Consider the following 19,843-nt stretch of genomic DNA (forward strand, 5'->3'; position numbering starts at 1 on the left):
ACTAATCTTATCAAATATTTTTCCCTGAGTAGGCTCCATGTACTCCGTTTTGGATGTTGAAAAGCATCACTCCTCCATGCCCACCTTGTCTGAGTTTATAAAATCCAGCTCAAGGGTCTTCTCTAAGAGGTGACCCTAAGCCTTGTTCTTCTCTCCCAATAATGTACTGAACATTATTTCTTTAGTAAGTGCCATCAGGGCAGAACTACCACTGACAAAACAGTATCTGCCGTCTCTTAAGTGATTAATAAATACTTGTTGGATGAATGAATGTTGTCATATTCTTGTTTATATTCCACTCCTCCACCCTAAATTATTATAGAACATTACTGTTACTTGACTGGAGTTCCTTTAGGGTAAGGATATTGCATCTGTTTACCCAGAACTTATCATAGAACCTGGCATAGAGTAGATGGTCAATAAATCATTGTTAAAGATTTTTAAAAATGCAATTCGCACTTCTTGGGCATCCTTTGTGTGTGAAGAATGATTGACATTTCTAGTCACCATCATATGCTGATGATCACATGGGCCAGGATAAAATTTGGATATGCTGATGTCATCGAGTAAAATTCAGTGGTTCAAGGGCTGCAAAGACAAACATTCTACAACATAGAAATGACTAGTTTGAGGCCGGGCGCGGTGGCTCAAGCCTGTAATCCCAGCACTTTGGGAGGCCGAGGCGGGTGGCTCACGAGGTCAAGAGATTGAGACCATCCTGGTCAACACGGTGAAACCCCGTCTCTACTAAAAATACAAAAATTCAGCTGGGCATGGTGGCGTGCGCCTGTAATCCCAGCTACTCAGGAGGCTGAGGCAGGAGAATTGCCTGAACCCAGGAGGCGGAGGTTGCGGTGAGCCGAGATCGCGCCATTGCACTCCAGCCTGGGTAACAAGAGCGAAACTCCGTCTCAAAAAAAAGAAAAAAATAAGAGGACGAAATGACTAGTTTGGAAAAATTTAGGTCAAGAATTTAAAAAATGACCCTTTAAGGCCTTCCTATGACACCTGGATGATGCTGATTGCTTGTACTTGAGCAATAATGTAGAGATCGAAGGCTGCCTTCCTGGGTAGTCTATGTGATCAGCATCTGAGATGCGGACACTTCCTGGGACAGCTCTGCAGGAGATGCCGAAACTGTTCTGTTGACAGGCAAGGATTGTGCCTTGCCCAGTTCCTAAATGGAGATGTTTTTGCATCCTGTGTGTTTTAAAATGCAGACTGATCTACTAACTTGAGAGGGTAAAAAGGATCCTACAAGATGGACCTGTGGCTTTAGGAGATAATGATGCTTTCAAAGAAAGAAGGAGGAATGACCATATCCTAGTTGACTCTTGGATGCGGTGCCCCCAGTCCAAGTGTCTATGAGAATATTTCTTTTTGTGTGTGTGATGGAGTTTCGATCATTACCCAGGCTGGAGTGCAATGGGGCAATCTCGGCTCACTGCAACCTCTGCCTCCTGGGTTCAAGCAATTCTCCTGCCTCAGCCTCCTAAGTAGCTGGACTTACAGGCGCATGCCACCACGCCCAGCTAATACTTTATATTTTTAGTAGAGACGGGATTTCACTATGTTAGCCAGGCTGGTCTCAAACTCTTGACCTCAGGTGATCCACCCGCCTTGGCCTCCCAAAGTGCTGGGATTACAGGCATGAGCCTCCACACCCAGGCAGAGAGTATTTCTTATTTTGGGTAAATGATTTTTGCCCACCTGGTGGTCATCTGAATGAGGCTTGCCCGAGTTGCTCTTTTGCAAAGTGGAGCTGTGTTTAGGCAAGTATTGGTGACAGCATGGACATCTACTGTGGACAAATAACAATGGGCACTCCTCCAACCCCCACACCCCTCTCCACTGCAGAAGGACAGCTTCCGGTGTGTAGATCAAAAAGCAAAAAAGCAAGAGAAAAACTAAATTTGTGTCACAGATTTTCTGTGTGAACATTCTCACTGCAACATTTACCTAGTCTTTCTGTATTCGCTCTCCCTGTTTCATTGTCTATTCAGCATTTCTTCCAATTAGCTTCTCTCTAAACTAATCATGATTGCCAGCTATTGAACAAATGCACTACTTTTGGTGACTTCCTTGTGATAATTTAGACACAGTAAGCACTTTTATTTTATTACTTTTTCCCCTGTTAAATATTCAATCATCTTTCTTTCCATTTTGCATACTCTAGATATCAAGCTTCCTGAAAACTTTTTTTCTAATTAAGTCTGAATAAATGTCAGCTTAAGAAACCATGAACCTCAAGGGTGAATGCATTTTACTTACTTGTAGACTTATTCCAGGATCTTGACAAGAACTGCATGTGGCATCCTCAAATTAATGTTGCAAGGCATTTAAGGATCCTATCGGTTTATGTGAGAGCAGTTTAAGCAGCTAACGTAGAATGGGAAGAAGATTAAAGACAAACACATTTAAAATTAATATCTCTTAACACCTCTTTGCTTGCTAAGGAGGAAGTTCCCCATTCATCTATCAGCACTTGCTTTTTGCCATATTGATTTCTCAGATGGAAAGGTTTGGGTAGGGAGGAAGGGATTTGACATTTCACTTTTTCCAACTGTCTTAGGTTTCCATCTTCTCCTTCCAGGCTCCATTAGGATGGTGCAAAAGTAACTGCAATTTTGCCATTAGAAGTAATAGTACTCCAAGACACTTAAAAAAATTAAAACAAGGAATGCTCAGTATAATTTTGATGTTTCCTCCAATGTTTGTAACCAGTGCCAAGGTAAATATATTCAGGTCCTTAGTCCTTCATAATTCTGAAATCCAGAAAGCTCTGAAAAACATAAAAGCTTTTTTGTTATGTATGGTATAAATTAATTTGCTGACAAAACCGGACCTCAACTGATGCAAGGCTATTTATAGTCGGTAATAATCTCATGTTTTGTGACTATTCAGATATGTTGCTGCAGAAATATTAGTATGTCTGGTTCAGGGTCCCAGTCTCTGACTGGAGTTATTACAAGACCCACCATAGATAAATTTTTATTTTCGGAGACAGTCTTGGTCTGTTGCCCAGGCTGGAATGCAATGATACGATCTTGGCTCACTGCAACCTCCATCTCCCAGATTCGAGTGATTCTCCTGCCTCAGCCTCCCAAGTAGCGGGAACTACAGGTGTGTGCCACCATGCCTGGCTAATGTTTGTTTAACAAAATATGGAGAATTATGAATTCTAAAATACATCTGGCACAGGGTTTGGGTTAAGAAATTGAGGACGTGAACTATACTGCGAAGGTAATAGTTTTTCACTTACCTGCCAATTTTAAGCCAAAATCATTGGTCCAAAGGAAATGAGAAAACCATGAATATATCTTCAAGCAGGCAACCGTGGCAGTGACCTGCCTTGCTCTGTCCTTCAAAGAATGTTTTCTGCATGCTTTTGAGTGTCCCCAACCAAACAGCACTCTCCTCTGGCAAGGTTATTAAAAATGAAGCTGAGGCTGATTACGAACATATTGCTTTATTTCTTGGTGGTAGTAAATTAAGGCTTTCTAGATTCATACAGCACGCAGTGATTTGAACATTAGAATTAAAAAAAAATGAGCATTCGATTTAGCAGAACCAGGAAGGAAGCAATGTTTTAAAACAGAGAAATTTCCTAGTGAGGCCTTTGGTTTGGTCTCTAAAAGTCTGCTGAGCTGTTTCCCTGGTAACCTCCGTCATAGATTCCCACCCCAGGGGAGAACGGAACAGATAAAGAGGAGATGGAAGAAAGGAGAAACTGGCAAGACGGTATGTGCTGGGCAATCAGTGTGAACAGTGGCTTTGTCTTATGCTTGAAAGACAGTTTAGGTGATGTGGTCAGGGATTCATTATCTGAATCTCCCTGCTCATTCTCAGAGTAGTAAACCAGCTCACTCTGGGGCCAAGGATTAGGGACAATCCTTTGTGACACCCAAATCCTGAAACTTCAAATAGGGTCACAAGTCATAGAGCTGAAGAATGCTACCTTCAACTCCCTTCATGATTCTAAACCCGGTGGCCATCACCTGTCCTAGATAAACAATTCATTTCCCCACAGCACAGAGCCTTGATTGCACATGTAAGTTGATGATGTTGATTGATGCGAGGCCATGTTTCACATGATGTATGAAAGAAACCTCCTGGGCAGATGCCACCTCATCACCTCTCCTTATCCACAGAAGACGACAGTACGCACAGGAGCCTACAGTGTGAGTGCAGTTGTCAAGGGTATCTACGTTTGATGAATTCGCCATAATTGCCTTGGAGATGCAGAGGTTCTGTGTTTGGATAATGGGCACTTTGAGAAGGAAATAAATGAGGTGTTTCAACAGTAGGGAAGGCAGGGCTTGGCTAGAGAATAATTTGGGAAAGGTCATGTGTTTATTAATAAAAGACAAGTGAATTTCACGAAAACGAGCAATGGAATTTCTTCTGGCTATCTGACTTCACACAAATGAGGCTAGCATATAGATTTCTATCCAAATATGATCATTTAAAATTTCATCCATTTAAAATCCATATCTTGTAATGATTTTAGTGTTCCATTCTAAGGGTCTGGTTGGTGGACCAGAGTCTAAATCATCTCAATGTGTTTCCTCTTCCACTCATCTGACATTTTTGAGTGAACAGAATTGAAACACCTGGAAGTCTGCTTTGCATTCTCTGGTGGAAAACATGCAGACAGCCACGGAGGAGGCATACAAGGTGGCAATCTGCACAATTAAACACTTACAAACGTAACCCCAATAGGCTTCATGTGATGAAGTCTGGGTGTATAAAGAAATAAATAGATGAGAAGAGGCCAAATGCAATCTGAATGGCAAAAACCCGAGGCATCTGTCTCTGCCAGCTGTAGGGCAGATGTGCCTGATGCATGCCAGGTGTGCAAGAAGAGGGATTAGAAAAACTTTTGAGGACATGGGTTCCCTTGGGTCTTGCTTGTTAACTAAAAATTGTGAGGATCTTTCCTCCAATTTGAAAACACTGAAAAAAAGCAACTGATGGTGGGATCTGGGCTTTGCTGTGATTAGGCATGCTGGTGCCTCGCTAACATGCTGTGGATGGGGGAACACTGAAAGCATTTGTGCAAGGAAACAACAGCATCCAGCCTGGCAAAAGAGGATGTGAGGAGGTGGGAGGGGAAACTCACACTGAAACACACAGGCAAGTGGGCGATTTGCAGCCAAAGGACATAAAGGGCCCTTTGTGCACTGATGCTGTCACTGCACAATCTCCTGAAATCACGACCACAGGAATCCATTCTCCTGGAAGAGGGAGATGCTTGGGAGCTCTATGCCAAGGTGTGTCTGTGAATGCGTATCTCTGTTCCTTCAATGCTAAAGTGGACATGAAGCTAATCTTTGAGCTGTATGACCTCTGATTCGGTGCTGGAAGCTGCAGCCCAGAGCAGTGAAGTGCTTTGGCCAAGGTCACAGTCATTGGCAGAGCTAGTCAGTCATTGGCAGAGCTGGGGAAGAATGCATGTCTTCCCCCAGCTGTTTGCTGTAATAAATTTTTTAAGAAGGCCTGAAAAGTATTTTGCCTATGCAAAGTGCTATGATACTGAGTTGACCAGAAAGTGCATGGGTGTGGGGTTGAAGAGGGTGACTTAGGTCAATGAAGCAGTTTAGAGAGGAGTCTGGAGAGCTTTGTGATCCTGATAACAGCTCCTTGCTGCTGCTCTGGGAACGGAGGATGTGGCCTTAGTGGGGGGTGTGGAACTGTGAGGATGTGACCTGTGTGTGAGAGAAAGATGGCCTTGGGGGCCTGACGGGGACAGAGTAAGCGCCTTGCTCAAGGCATTGCGATCAGCCTGCTGAAATACATCTTTTGCGAGAAGAGAAACTGCCTACAAATGATCCTGCCAAAATGCCTGTTTGCCTTGCTTCGTTTCTTTAACCTCGCTGCCCATGAGAAATGAGAAAAAAATAAAGGCCGGATTCCCAATAACCTTCCTGGAAGAAAGAGCTGTTATGAGTGGGTGTCGATGCTTACATACGCTGCTTTAAAAAAACATTCCCTTTGTTCAGGTTTGTGTGAAAACAACGCCGGATGAACTCTGTCCCCTCAGAAGAAAGCCGGGTTGGTGTGCTCGATGACGCAGCGCTTGCAGTGGCGTTTGACGAAGCGCAGGGCCTCCACGGAGACCTCGCAGTCCTGGACATTCAGCGTCTGGAGGTCGAAGCAGTTGGCGGCCACGATCTGCAAGCCCTGGCCGGTGATGCTCTCGCAGGACTTGAGGCTGAGCCGCTTGAGGTTGAAGCAGTTCAGGGCCAGGCACTCCAGGCCGGTGTCGGATACCAAAGGGCATTTGCCGATATCCAGGGACTTGAGTTTGGTGCAGTTCTTGGCGAGGTACTCCACGCCGTGGTCCGTGATGCCCTCGCAGCCCCTCGCGTTGAGGTAGCGCAGCTTGCTGCAGTACTTGGCCACGTAGCGGATGCCCACGTCGGTGACCCGGCCGCAGTGCGCGATGCTCAGGTACCTCAGGCGGGACTCCAGCTTGGCGATCTCCCGCAGGCCGAAGTCGCTGACGAAGCGGCAGTCGCTGACGCTCAGCTCCTTGATGGAGGCGCAGTAGATGACCAGGTAGCGCAGGCCCTCGTCGGTCAGGCGGACGCAGCGGCGCAGGTACAGGTGGGTGAGCTGCGTGCAGTGCGCCGCGATGGTGTGCAGGCCTTCGTCCTCCAGCACGAAGCAGTCCGTCATGTCCAGGTAGCGGATGGAAATCTGTTTGCCATGCAAGGGGGACAGTTTAATGGAGGCCTCCCGGGTCAAGCTGATGCAGGTCACTTTGGAGCACCCTGCACAAAGAGACAGAACACAGGCTCAGAGCAACCTGCGAGCAGCAGCGGAGGCTCGCCCGGAGATGCCCTGGGGGATTCCTGCCTCTGGCCCCAGTCCGGGTCTGAGGCTGACCTTACCCCTTTGCGGAGTAGAAAAGTTCCTTTTTAAAGGTTCCTTTCTTGTTAAAGAATACGCGTTTTAATAGATTTGTTAAGCCCTGTCCTATGTAGCTGTTAGATATGCCATGCTTACAGGCATGTAGTACATTCTATGACCTTGTACTTTAACCAAGATATCTGGGCTGAACGTGCTCACAGGCATGTCCCGGCTCTCCATTGCTTTCATCTGTTTAAAAAAGTTAGTTGTTAGCGAATAGGGTTTTAGCTTAGATTGTGAGGTTTGGCTCCAGCTAACTGAGATCAGGCACAGCAGTAAGGATGACCCCAAATGTGTCAGGAATAAATTTGTGTATTTTCCTTTGTTCATTGTACTCTCATGGCAAGATGGCTAGTGCGAGTACCCTTCCTGCAGTCCAGGAAGTAAAAACTGCGTTGCTGAAAGAACCTTTGTCTCAGTGCTAATTTTTCTATGCGGCACCGAGCATCTATTTTCAATACTTTTGCTGTCTTGGTCTCTATGGAGAAGAAAAGCAAAAATGGGTTCCCCATTTTTATTTTATTTATTTATTTTTTTGAGACAGAGTCTTGTTCCGTCGCTAGGCGCCAGGTTGGAGTGCAGTGGTGCGATCTCGGCTCACTGCAACCTCCGCCTCACGGGTTCAAGCAATTCTCCTGCCTCAGCCTCCCAAGTAGCTGGGACGACAGGTGCATGCCACCATGTCCAGCTAATTTTTGTATTTTAGTACAGACGTGGTTTCACCTTGTTGGCCAGGATGGTCACAATCTCTTGACCTCGTGATCCGCCCGCCTCGGCCTCCCAAAATGCTGGGATTACAGGCTTGAGCTACTGTGCCCGGCCATTTATCTGATTATTTAACTACCTGGGCTTAAGGGGACTGGATCAGAAAGACTATGGTTCCAATTCCTGATCCATCCCTACTTGCCTGGAATTTAGCAAATCAATCCTTCTGAGTATTTCCTTTGATTGAAAAATGACCATGCCATTCCCTGGGAGGCAGCTGGGATGGAGAAATGAAAGAATGTGCGTCAATATCTTGCCTTGGCCCTGGAAAGTTCCAGGAGCTCAGTAAATGTCAGTTCTTGACCTGCCATGGTTTGGAAGCTCCCTGGTCCGAAGTGAGATATGAATGACAAAGCTTGGGCATGACATTGGTATGGCAGAAAGAGCACTGGGTTGGGAGTCACACCTGGTTCAGGCAGGAGGTTTCACATTGCTGCTTCTCAGAACTGTCCTCTATGCAATGGGAATGAATAGGTGATAAGCCGACACTTCAGATTTAATGAGGATGCAATGACAGAACAGATATGCATGTGCTGTGAAAACTCTATGGGAAATGAATATATTAGTCTAGCAGGATGACCTGTCAATTAAACAGATCTTCTGAGCCAATTCAACCCTTTTTAGCTGAGGAAGTACAACTGTTGTCTGGATTATTGCTGTAGCCCTTGAACTAGACTCCCTTCCCTACCCTTAGCTCCTACAGTCAATTCTCCTCACCTCTATCTGGCAGAGGCATCCTGGAAGACGGAATTCGAAGCATGCCCCTATGCAAAGCCTCGGGATGGCGCCCGTTCACTCCAAGTTTAAAATCCAGAGTCTAACAGGGCTCCCAAGGTTCTGCACCCCAGGGCTCTCTGATGACGTCATTCCTTCAACCGTACTGGCCTGCTTGCCATCATCCAGACACAGCAAATGCTCTCCACCCTCCGAGCACTGGAAAGTCTTCCCTTAGTCCTCCCCACTTTCCTAGGTCTCAGAGCCAATCTCAGTTTATCGAAAAATTTGTCCCCAACCACGCTTATATAAACTAGCATCCCCTGCCTTCCTCCCCTTTATTTTCCGGAGTCTTTATCCCTAGATGGCATTATATATTTATTTGTTCATTTATTTATTTGCTGTCTCCTCAGTCTGGAATGTTAAGTTCTGAGAAAAGGGACTTGGGGCTGTTCACTGCTGTCTCTTTCACTCCTTGTTCATAGCTGGTGCTAAATATCTGTTGAATGAATGAATGAGTGGTTTATAGAGGGAAGAGAGTCTTCTATAAGAGGATCAGATGAGATCACCCAACTTCCAACATTTAAGTGTCTTCAGGACGTTGACCTTGGCCGAAGTATTCCTACATTGAGAAACAGTTGTCTGTTTTATAGGTAATGATAATGTCTTTTATTTGTGTTGAACCATGGAGTTTACAAAGGGCTTTTATAAAGATTTTCTTACCTGATTGTTAGAACAATATTAATTCTCAGGAAAGTATCTTTAGATGCCTCTCTAAACATCATCTCTAATCTCCTAAAAATATATGTGTGCATAAATTTTGTATGTACATACTATACATTAAAATTTATATTTATATATATAACATATGGAACACTCATTTCATTGGATATTTAAGTTCTCTATATATTACTTTATAAAAACAGGTACAGTATATTTATAGTATATTAATATAAATAATATCTATAGTCTGTACACATTAGGGTGGTGCAAAAGTAACTGCGGTTTTTACAATTAAAATGGCAAAAACTGGCTGAGTATAGTGGCTCATGTCTGTAAAAGCAACATTTTGGGAGGCCCAGGTGGGTGGATCGCTTGAGCCCAGGAGTTTGAGACCAGCCTGGGCAACATGGCAAAATCTTGTCTCTACTAAAAATACAAAAATTAGCCAGGCATGATGGCGCACGCCTGTAATCCCAGCTATTTGGGAGGCTGAGGCATGAGAATCACTTGAACTTGGTAGGCGGAGGTTGCAGTGAGCCAAGATCGCATCACTGTACTCCAGCCTGGGTGACACAGCAAGACTTGATCTCACAATAAATATATGAATAAATAAAAATAAAAAGACAAAAACCATGACTACTTTTGCACCAACCTAATATTTTATAAATAAATGTATATTAATATATATTCCCTTCTACTACGAGGCTGTATATGCATTTTTCATTTTCTCTGCTCGTCTCAAATCTCCTGGGCAGTTCTACAGCCAGGTGCCTCATTTCAGACACTCTGCACCTTGGCTGTTCCACAAATATCCAAGGCTTCCCAGCAGCCTCACAGTAGTGCTAGGGAGGACCTTCCTTCCACCTCCTATAGGATGCCTGGGAAACTCTTATACACTCAGGTCCTGGGAATAATGAGGTTCAAAGGCCATGTGCTACTAAGTCAAAGAATTTCAGGAAGGAGTGAACCACACTCCAACCATGGAGAACAAAAACGCAGCTTGTCAGAGGCAGTTCACACTGTTCCAGTGGGCTTTGTGGTTTTGCAAAAGGTGGTTAGTTCCTTCTAGCGTTGAATCTTCCCTTGGTTTTGAGTTTGTTTCTTGAGGCTGACTGCAATCCTGCTGGCACTGAATTTGCATGTCTATGGTAGTGATTGGCCATCTGTGATGCCTACAGAGACCCATTTTTGAAGATCATATGATAACCTTCGCTCTTAAACTCTTAGTTCTAGTTTCCTTTCTTAAAAAAATAGCAAAATCTGCTGCACTCCCGAAAAAATAATATATTTGGTCCAGGAAAAATGCATACCTTGCTTTTGAAACTGAATTCCAAATTTAATGAAATACTTGTTTAGTTCAGGTTTCGTAAAGAGACTATTTTATAGAATTGTGTTATTTTAGATCAATAATTTCAGCTTTTAGGTTTTACCCAAACTCTTACAGATTTGCTAGTTTGGGCTGAAAAGAAAGTAAACTGGTTCATGGCTCAGTAGGTATTATTTATGACTCACAAATTCATTCATTATAGACATGCAGAGGACCTTAGATATCATCCAAAATAAACATCATTTTTTAAAGACGAAGCATCACAGGCTCAGTGAGATTATATGACTTGTACACCCAGACTACAGATAAGTTTCTAGACTCCTCATTCCAAGGCTTCAATTTAGAAAGGGAGGTAAGAAATGACTGTGATGTATCACAGAGTTGATACATTACACAAGAGATATACTGTAGAAAATGAAGTGAACCTTCAGACACCAGGGACCCAGAGGTCTTCGGAAACCTGGAAGCCACCACAGTATGATGTCTAAAGGGATCCTTGAAAGAGAGAAATAATTTGGATGCATAGATGTGGAGTGAAAAACAATGTGTATATGAATTAATAGATATGAAGCCCAGGTAGTAAGATAATAGATAAATTCCAGAGAAAGGAAAGCAAGGGGGAAGTCCATAGGAGGGTTGGGGTGACATGGGGTGAAATTCAGGGTGTCTGAAAGGATTTAATCAAAACCAAGGCAAGAGTGGTCTGTTGGGGCCTGTTTTCACATCTAGGGCAGGGTATAGACAACATAGGTTGAACAAGTCTGTGGGGTTTCTTCAATTAATTCCATATTTCATTCAGCTTTCACAAATATGCTCTTTATTACTACTTCCTCTCATTACTGGGGTGATAGCTCTACCTCTTCTGGGGTGTCAGATGGTTATGTCAATGAAGAACAACTACTGACTTCCAGGCAGGTTAATAACAAGGACAATACAACCATGACAACGGCAGCTGTGATTCAGAGTGCCTACCTCATGGTTCTCCTCAGAGCACGTGTTTAAGAGCTTAACTCTTAACTCATTTAATCCTCCCAACCATCTCATTTTTACCGATGAGGAATTTTTAACGATTGCACTACAGCTTCCTAAATGCTTGCTTAGGGTGTTAGCAAAAGGGAACTTTAAACCTTTTAGAGGCCAAAATGACCCTTTAAAGCTTTGACACTTCTGTGCACTGAATTACCATGTCGTAAAGTGCAAAAATAAAATATGACATATTTCTGTCCTTATAAAGCTCAAATCTTATCATGAGTTGAGAGAAACGAATCTGGAAATAAACACCCAATTGCAAGCACATCAATGCTCTAGCTTTCTGTGCTCAAAAGGCAGACACCCAGAAACAACCCTTAGCTCACTTGGGGCAAGGAAGGGAAGGCTACATTCAGGGGGATGCTTGACGGGAACTTAAACAAGGAAAAGACTGTTCAGAGAGTTCTCGAGGAGGGGCAGTGGGCAGAGGAGGAAGAGGCACATAAGCCAGAGAGGCATGCATACATCACTGCATGCACAGACAGCATGTGTTTGGGGACATGCAGATCAGATGGTTCTTCAGAAGGGGACATTGAGTGTATGCAGGAAAGGGATGAGATTTGCACCTAAGAAGAGTGTCTTATGAAGGCTCTTAGATGCTCTATGGAGGAACTTGAATTTTTCTTGTAGGTCATAGGTAGCAATTATTGGAGACTTCATGCAGGAAAGTGAATGTTTAGACTTGCAGTTTGAAACAACTCCTCTGGAGGCAATGGAGATGGGTATAAGGAGGAATGGTTGGGGACGCCTGCATCCAGGCACGCAGAGAGAAATGAACTCAAGGAACTGGGTTCCTGGACAGGATTCTACTGGTTGGGTAGGATTAGGGGGAGAAACAAGGATGATTCCAGGTCTCCAATTAAAGAGGTTCCTTCTGAAGGAGCATTATTTTTAACATTTACAACATTGTATATTTTGAAAATTGGTTGAACAAACCTATGGGTTTCTTCAGTTAATTCCAGATTTCATCCACCCTTCACAAATATGTTCTTTATTCCCACTTCCTCCCGTTATTGCAATATATTCATCAATATAGTCTGCTGATGTTTAATGCTACTGTTAATAAAAGGTAATATGTGATAACGATGAAACACTACAGTTGTAGTAATTTTCAGTGACTTTAAAGACAGCTTCTCAGATGAGCATTTTCTGCATTGCTAGGGATGGGATAGGCAGTCTCATCTCCTCTGGGGAAATTAAGCTTTAGACCAGCGATGAGTCTTCCAAAGTCAAGTTTTCTGCCTTGAGAACGTGGCCATTATCAGAGCCCAGCTGTAAAACTAAAGAGAATTAGGCATAATGACATCAGCTTTGGCAGCCCTCTGGCCTCTCTGCATCAACATAACAATTTCCAGATGCCCTCAGAACAGGAAGGCACCCTTAGTAGGTGTGATGACAAATCCATCCTGATGGCCTCTTGAGTCTTTCAAGTCCATCTATCTGAAACTTTCTCCCAAATGTGGGATACTGTGTTCTTAACTTGGTGAGCTGCGGATTCCCCTCATTTTTGCCTCTATGTATACAGATCACCGTTGTCATTGGGAGACAAGAGGGGAGGAAACACTAATATATTTGAACCTTCAAAGTAGGCAGGTTGACATACAGGACAGGTATAAAGGCTTAATAATGGTTAGTCAAGGGGCCAGGCGGGTTCACTCAGGCTAGAAGTGCAAGAATTTCCATTCTTAAATAGCAAAAGGGGTTTCTGCATTTCTGGACTTCAAAAGGAACCCCCCCATAAGAAGGTCCTTTTGCAGCCTGTATTAAGTGTGCATGGGAAGCACCTTTAATGAAGATAGGGATTCCAAAAATGAATCATTTTCTAATCTCAGAAAATAAAATAAAATGTTTATAAAATGCTCCAACTCTTACATGTTAAAGAACCCAGTCCTTTGCCATTTTTTTTAAATGAAGAGGAAACACATCTAGAAAAAGCTGTGAATGTTCCTAAATCACAAAATTTTGAAACTTGTTTCCACCACATCACAACGTTTTCTCTTTCCAGAATTCCTTGGAGGAAAAATGTAAGAAAATCCCTTTGATTTCCTGCTTTTCTATGCCACTGGTTACTCCTGACTAACTGAACATATGGCTACTATGATTTTTGTCTTGAAGCCAGCTGAAGTGGAGGAACAGTGAGTTGCTCTCCAGCAAGGGAAAGAATCTGCAAAAAGTAATGGGCTGTCATCTGAAATGTTTTCAGATGTCGGCTTTTGAAAGAGACAGCAAGCTGAGAGCCGGCTTTTGCTCGGATTTTGTTGGAGGGCATCGCTGGCCTCAGATGCTTGTAAATCCCGGATTCTGTTTATTTGCCCATCATAGTGGTTTTTACTTCTTGATCCCTCCCCCAAACTCCCTGAGGTTGCAGCTCCTGCTGTTGGTTTTTTAAAGTCCCTGATGCATCTTACACATTTCAGCCTCTTGAATGTTCATCTTTCGACTAGGCAGCAAATGAGATAAAGAGGACTGTTAGTCCAGCCAGATCATGTCTGGCGCCTAAGTGTGGGTCTGGGCTTTAATTCTTCCTGCCTGAGAGACGTTTTCAAGCAAAGCCGCCATGCTGGGATTTCCTTCGATTTTTTTTTTTTTTCTTTTTTTAAGAGACAGGGTCTCATTCTGTCATCCAGGCTGGAGTGCAGTGGTATGATCATAGTTCACTGCAGCCTGGAACTCCCCAGCTCAAGCAATCCTCCTGCCTCCGCCTCTGAGTGGAATAGCTGGGACCACAGTCGCATACCATTTTGCCTGGCTAATATTTCTAGTTTTTGTGAAGAGAGGGGTCTTGCTTTGTTGCTCAGGCTGGTCTCTCAACTCCTAGCTTCAAGTAATCCTCCCACCTCAGCCTCCCAAAGTGCTGGGATTACAGGCGTGGGCCTCTTCGCCCAACTTCCTTTGATTTTTAAAAGGACTAAGGATGTAATTCAACGGACCTTGCCCTTGCACTACGTAATTGAGAATTTTGCCTAAGAAAAGACAGAAGATTAACCCAGAGGTAAGGAGAGTGCAGGTGAGGTCTAAGGAGACGCTACAAAATGGCAAGCGATATGAGCACAGCCCACAGCTGAGTGTTTCACCACCCACCCTGTGCACCATCCAGTCCATGGTGTGAAGACCCACGAGGTCATTTTTACAGCTTGGACATGGATCCCAGGCTCCAGGGACCAACAGCAAGTGGGCATAAGGGTAGTTTCTGAGCTAACTGTGCTTGAGTTAGCCTTCTGTTTCCCATTTCTCTACAATTCGATACCCTGTTCGCGTGATTTATGATTACTCTTAAGTAACAGTGAGAGTTACAAAGAGTAAAGACATTTAAAAGTCACTAACCTCAACTCCCAGGCAAAGCGTGCTAGACTTCCCCTAAGAACTCCCCTATGAAGTGGACATTATTTGATGAAAGGGAAACCTGTGGCCTCCAAGGTCATGATTCCATAGACAGCTTCTCTGCAAAAGCAGCCTCCCTGCTACCCGCCCTTCATCTCTGATGGCTTGTAAGAAAAGGACCCTCTGGTGGTGGCATCGTGCCCACTGTTTTAGGATGGTGCACCCGGAGGGCCCTTAGCTGGTAGGCCAGTGTCCGTTTACCTGACACATCCAGGTGCTCCAGGTTGGGGCACAGGGACACCACATCAAAGACGGCCTCGTTGGAGATATTGTAACAGCCTGAGACTTCCAGTCGCCTCAGTTCGGGACAGCACTGGGCGATGGTGTACAGCCCTCGGTCTGTGAGCCGCCTGCAGCCACTGACAGTTACGGTTTCCAGCATGAGACACACGTTGGGGGTGTCCTGGCAGAGTCTGCGGGTCAGCACCTTGAGGGCGCGGTCCACGTTGATGGTCTCGCCCGTCAGGCGGATAGTCCTCCAGAGGCGCGGGTCCCACGCCAGGTTGTACCAGCGGCGGCACACGCGCGCGCAGCGGCACAGCTGGTTGGTGGGCAGGAAGGAGAAGATGTGCACCACGGAGTGGTCCGGGAGCCGGTCGATGCTGGCCTGCTCCTTCTGGGGTCTGGAGGCGAGCCGGATGAGCGGGTGCGTGAGGCGGGTCGGGGGCGGGGAGTGGACCATGGCCACCGTCTCCCCGGTGATGGAGGACGAGGAGGTGGACGAGCCCCTTCCATTCTGAAATCCTGGCAGATTCGGAGGACATATCAGGGCTGGGCTGGGCGTGCTCAGGGTGCGCATGCTCAGGTCGGAATCTGGCAAAGGACAGAGAACAAAGGGTTAAGGGTGACGGCCTCAGCTGGGCCCCAGGGAGGAAGCAAAAGCACCTGTTTCTTTCTTTCTTTTTTAGATCTTGTCGCCCAGGCTGGAGTGCAATGGTGCGATCTCAGCTCACTGCAACCTCTGCCTCCTGGGTTCAAGGGATTCTCTCGCCTCAGCCTACCAAGGAGCTGGAATTACTGGCCCGTCACCACCCCCGGCTAATTGCTTTTTTGTATTTTTAGTAGAGATGGTGGTTTCTCCATGTTGGCCAGGCTGGTCTCGAACTTCTGACCTCAGGTGATCTGCTGTCCTTGGCCTACCAAAATCCTGGGATTACAGGTGTGGGCCACCGCACCCAGCCAGCACAGGTGTCTGTCTTATAGAAAACATTCATGGGGGCAATATTCTCATTCCATGGCTGTCCTCCCTGGGACGACTTCTGCCAATGCCATCCCAGAGGACCAAGCACATGCACATGCCGCCTATTCCAGAAAGTGCCAATCCCCTGTGGTCTACACTAGGAGTGGGCAGACTGCAGTGAACAGGGGCAGATGATAACTACCCAGGCTTTGCAGGCCATGGACTCTGTCTCCCTTGCAATGACAAGCCCTACCACTGCTGTGCAGAAGCTGCCACAAACAATGTGTAAATACAGGAGAGTGGTGTTTTAATAAAATCAAACTTATGAAAGCAGACTAGCTGGACTAGTCCCTGCCCAGACCAGGGAACAAATCCCATGGTTTGCCAACCTCCAGTCTACATGATGAGGAATCAAGGAAAGGGCACAGCTTCAGAGTTTCACTGTTTCTATTCTGGAGAGAAACCTCACATATTAGATACCCAACCTGGTTTACCTCCCTAATTATATTTTGGTTAGATGGATGATCATGTTGCATTTACAAATGAGGAGAGTGAGTTTCAGAAGACAGAAAGACTGGTGAGTTGGCGTAGAGAACACCTTCTGCCTTTGCTCTCACCTCCCCCAGCGTCTGCTCCCCTTTCTGTTGATAACAGGGACCCAGACTGGGGGAGCCAGTGAAACGCCTCTGCTAGACCAGGCATTACACACAGCATTTCCCGTCCTTGTGTAATTGGAAAAATATTTATTTTTTCTTATTAACAACCTCCCCTTTGCATTTGAATACTATGAGCCATATTGCATTCCTTGGAACTAGAAAGATCACTGATAAGGACACAGCAGTTTTAAAATTTGTGAGGGATTAAGAATTCTTTAGAATATTACTTCAAGAAGCATGCTCATTTCCTCTTTTTCTCAATATACACAGGAGAAAGAATTTAGTCTTTCTGTCTAAATACAATTGTATATTATATATTTTGGATATATATAATATCCAATGTATATAACATATATAACATCCAATGTATATGATATATATAAACATATATATGGTATTATTACTATATATATCCAGTGTGTATATATGTATTCAAAATAATATATATTATATATTTTATATCTACATAATATACATTGGATATTATATAACATATATTATATACACAATGTGCTTAATAATATACATTGGTTATTATATCCAATATATACTGGATATAATAATACATATATATACACTGGATAGATATGGTTATAATACCACATATATGGTTTTATTTAGAAAAAAATGTATTTTCTCTTTTAATGTATTTATATATTTTACACACATACATATACCCACACACATGCAGATGCCCCTCAACTTACTATGGGTTTTTGGGCCATAACCCCATTGTAACTTTAAAATATCCTAGGTTGAAAATGCATTTAAAGCACACAATCTGCCAAACATCATTGTTTATCCTAGCCTAACTTAAATGTGCTCAGAAGGCTTATAACAGCCTACAGTAAAAAAGTCATTTAACACAAAACCTATTTTATAATGAAGTGTTGAATATCTCATGTGACTTAGTGAATACTGTACTGAAAGTGAAAATGGTTACATGGGTCCTTGAAGCACAGTTTCTACTGAATGTGTATCACTTTTGTACCATCATAAATTCTGAAAATTATACTTAAGCCATAGTAAAATCAGGGACTGTCTGTATATGTAAGTATCTATATAGATATACATATGTATCCACATATAGAGAATTTATCTACAAAATACAAATTTCCTCATCTATGAAATAAGTGAGCAGAGAGAAACAATTTCTAAGTCATTTCCAGCTCTAATTATAGTTCTCAAGATTTAAACAAAAGCCCTATGCTTATGTGCTTCTGCATATTTCACACCCTGGAAATTAACACTCATACCATCTTCTCAAAGAACTTCCAGTAATAACATGCAACACAAAAATCTCTGAGACCTGAAGTCGCCCCTACTTGTAGTTTTCTTACAGATCTCCTTTTGCTGCAATTTTTCTGTTCAGTTACTTCTTTACAACCTAACACTGAGAATGGCTTATGTGTGCCCACACTGTGCTCAGGGAGCATGTTTGAATTATGTGCTGCACCCAATCTCTCATGTTAGCCTCTTGAAATACAAACATCTTTCTTGGGTGGCTGCAAATGCCATCTCATTTAAGAAGTTTTCTTTGTGGCCGGGCATGGTGGCTCATACCTGTAATCTCAGCACTTTGGGAGGCTCAGGTGGGCGGATCATGAGGTCAAGAGATGGAGACCATCCTGGCCAACATGGTGAAACCTCATCTCTACTAAAAGTATAAAAATTAGCTGGGCATGGTGGCGCATGGCTGTAGCCCCAGCTACTCGGGAGGCTGAAGCAGGAGAATTGCTTCAACCTGGAAGGTAGAGATTGCAGTGAGTCGAGATCACACCACTGCACTCTAGCCTGACAACAGAGCAAGACACCGTTGCAAAAAAAAAATTTTTTTTTCATGTCTTTGAGATAGGATCCCTTCCCTTGTGAAGCCTCCACCCTTTATTATACAGACATGTGTGAATTTATCTTCTAATGTGATTGTACTATGTTTTCACATATTGCTATTTATATTCAAGACATTTGTTGTGCACCTGCTATGTATTTTCCTAATTTTGCATCCCTTCCTGTGTCCCCAGATCCTTTGTCATATCCTTTGCAGTTCACCGCAGACAGAGTATATTTCCTCATTCTAGCGATGTTGGGCTTTCCACATGCTTTGGCAGAAAATGTCAGAGGAAAGCCATTTGTGCAGCTGGGCTTGACTTCTCAATCTTCTACCATCACAATTAGGAGAACATGCCTCACTAGCCCCTTGCTAAAAGAATAATGAGCTGGGAGCAGTGGCTCATGCCTGTAATCCCAGCACTTTGGGAGGCTGAGGCAGGTGGATCACTTGAGGCCAAGAGTTGGAGACCAGTCTGGCCAGAATGGTGAAAATTGTTCTGCTAAAAATACAAAAATTAGTCAGGGGTGGTGGCACACATCTGTCATCCCAGCTACTCAGGAGGGTGAGGCACATGAATATTTGCTTGAACCCAGGAGGCAGAGGTTGGAGGTTGTAGTGAGCTGAGATTGTGCCACTGCACTCCAGCCTGGGTGACAGAATGAGACTACCGTCAAAAAAAAAAAAAAAAGAGAGACCCATGAAGCAGACAGAACTGCCCCCACCCTGCATCTTACAGCCAAGCTCAACCAAGTCCAGCCTGTTCAGCCAGCATCCAGATGAACCACAGGTGCACAAGCCAGCATACATAATGCTTTTAAACCACTGAGTTTGGGGGTGACTTTTCACACAGTATTACTGTAGTAACAGATGATGGACATACCTTCTATTACACGAAAAACTCCTTTGAGACAAGGATTACATCCTTTCCTTGTTTCTGTCCTGGCAGCACCTGACATTGTTTATGACATATAGTACGTGCACAACAAACATCTTTGAACTGAATGGAAATATATGTCAAAAAATAATTCTAGCTTGGCATGTATTTTTCGATTCCAGGTGGTATACATGCTGCATTTTAAATCATTGATAAGAAAAGAAATCTTACTTCCCTTTGGTAATTATCTGGAATGAATAGCAAGTCTTTAAGGAAAACCTTAAATATAAACTAATTTTGGACTTCAAAACTGCCATCCAAGTTACCATGGTACCACCTTCATTATTATGGGTACTCAGAGAATTACAGCTGAAGCCAGATTTCTTGGAGGCAGTTGAACAACTTATTTCGGGCCAGAAGGGCAAGGCAATCTTAGGTTCTCGGCTCT

At 43.9% G+C, this 19,843-nt stretch overlaps 1 protein-coding gene across 1 annotated transcript in view; it reads right to left on the reverse strand.

Annotated features, from left to right (window-relative positions):
• Window positions 1-3,450: 3,450 nt before the first annotated feature.
• FBXL7 (F-box and leucine rich repeat protein 7) overlaps window positions 3,451-19,843 on the reverse strand; it is a 419,844-nt gene continuing 403,451 nt past the window's right edge. Inside the window, exons 3-4 of the mRNA XM_032279074.1 lie at window positions 15,056-15,667; window positions 3,451-6,776 (exon numbers count right to left, since the gene is read on the reverse strand). Of these exons, the coding sequence (XP_032134965.1) occupies window positions 6,040-6,776; window positions 15,056-15,667 (1,349 nt within the window). The 3' untranslated portion in view covers window positions 3,451-6,039. The remainder of the gene's footprint in view (window positions 6,777-15,055; window positions 15,668-19,843) is intronic.

This window comes from Sapajus apella, unplaced genomic scaffold (assembly GCF_009761245.1).
Source record: "Sapajus apella isolate SASKATOON/1434 unplaced genomic scaffold, GSC_monkey_1.0 scaffold11, whole genome shotgun sequence".
Taxonomy (NCBI): domain Eukaryota; kingdom Metazoa; phylum Chordata; class Mammalia; order Primates; family Cebidae; genus Sapajus; species Sapajus apella.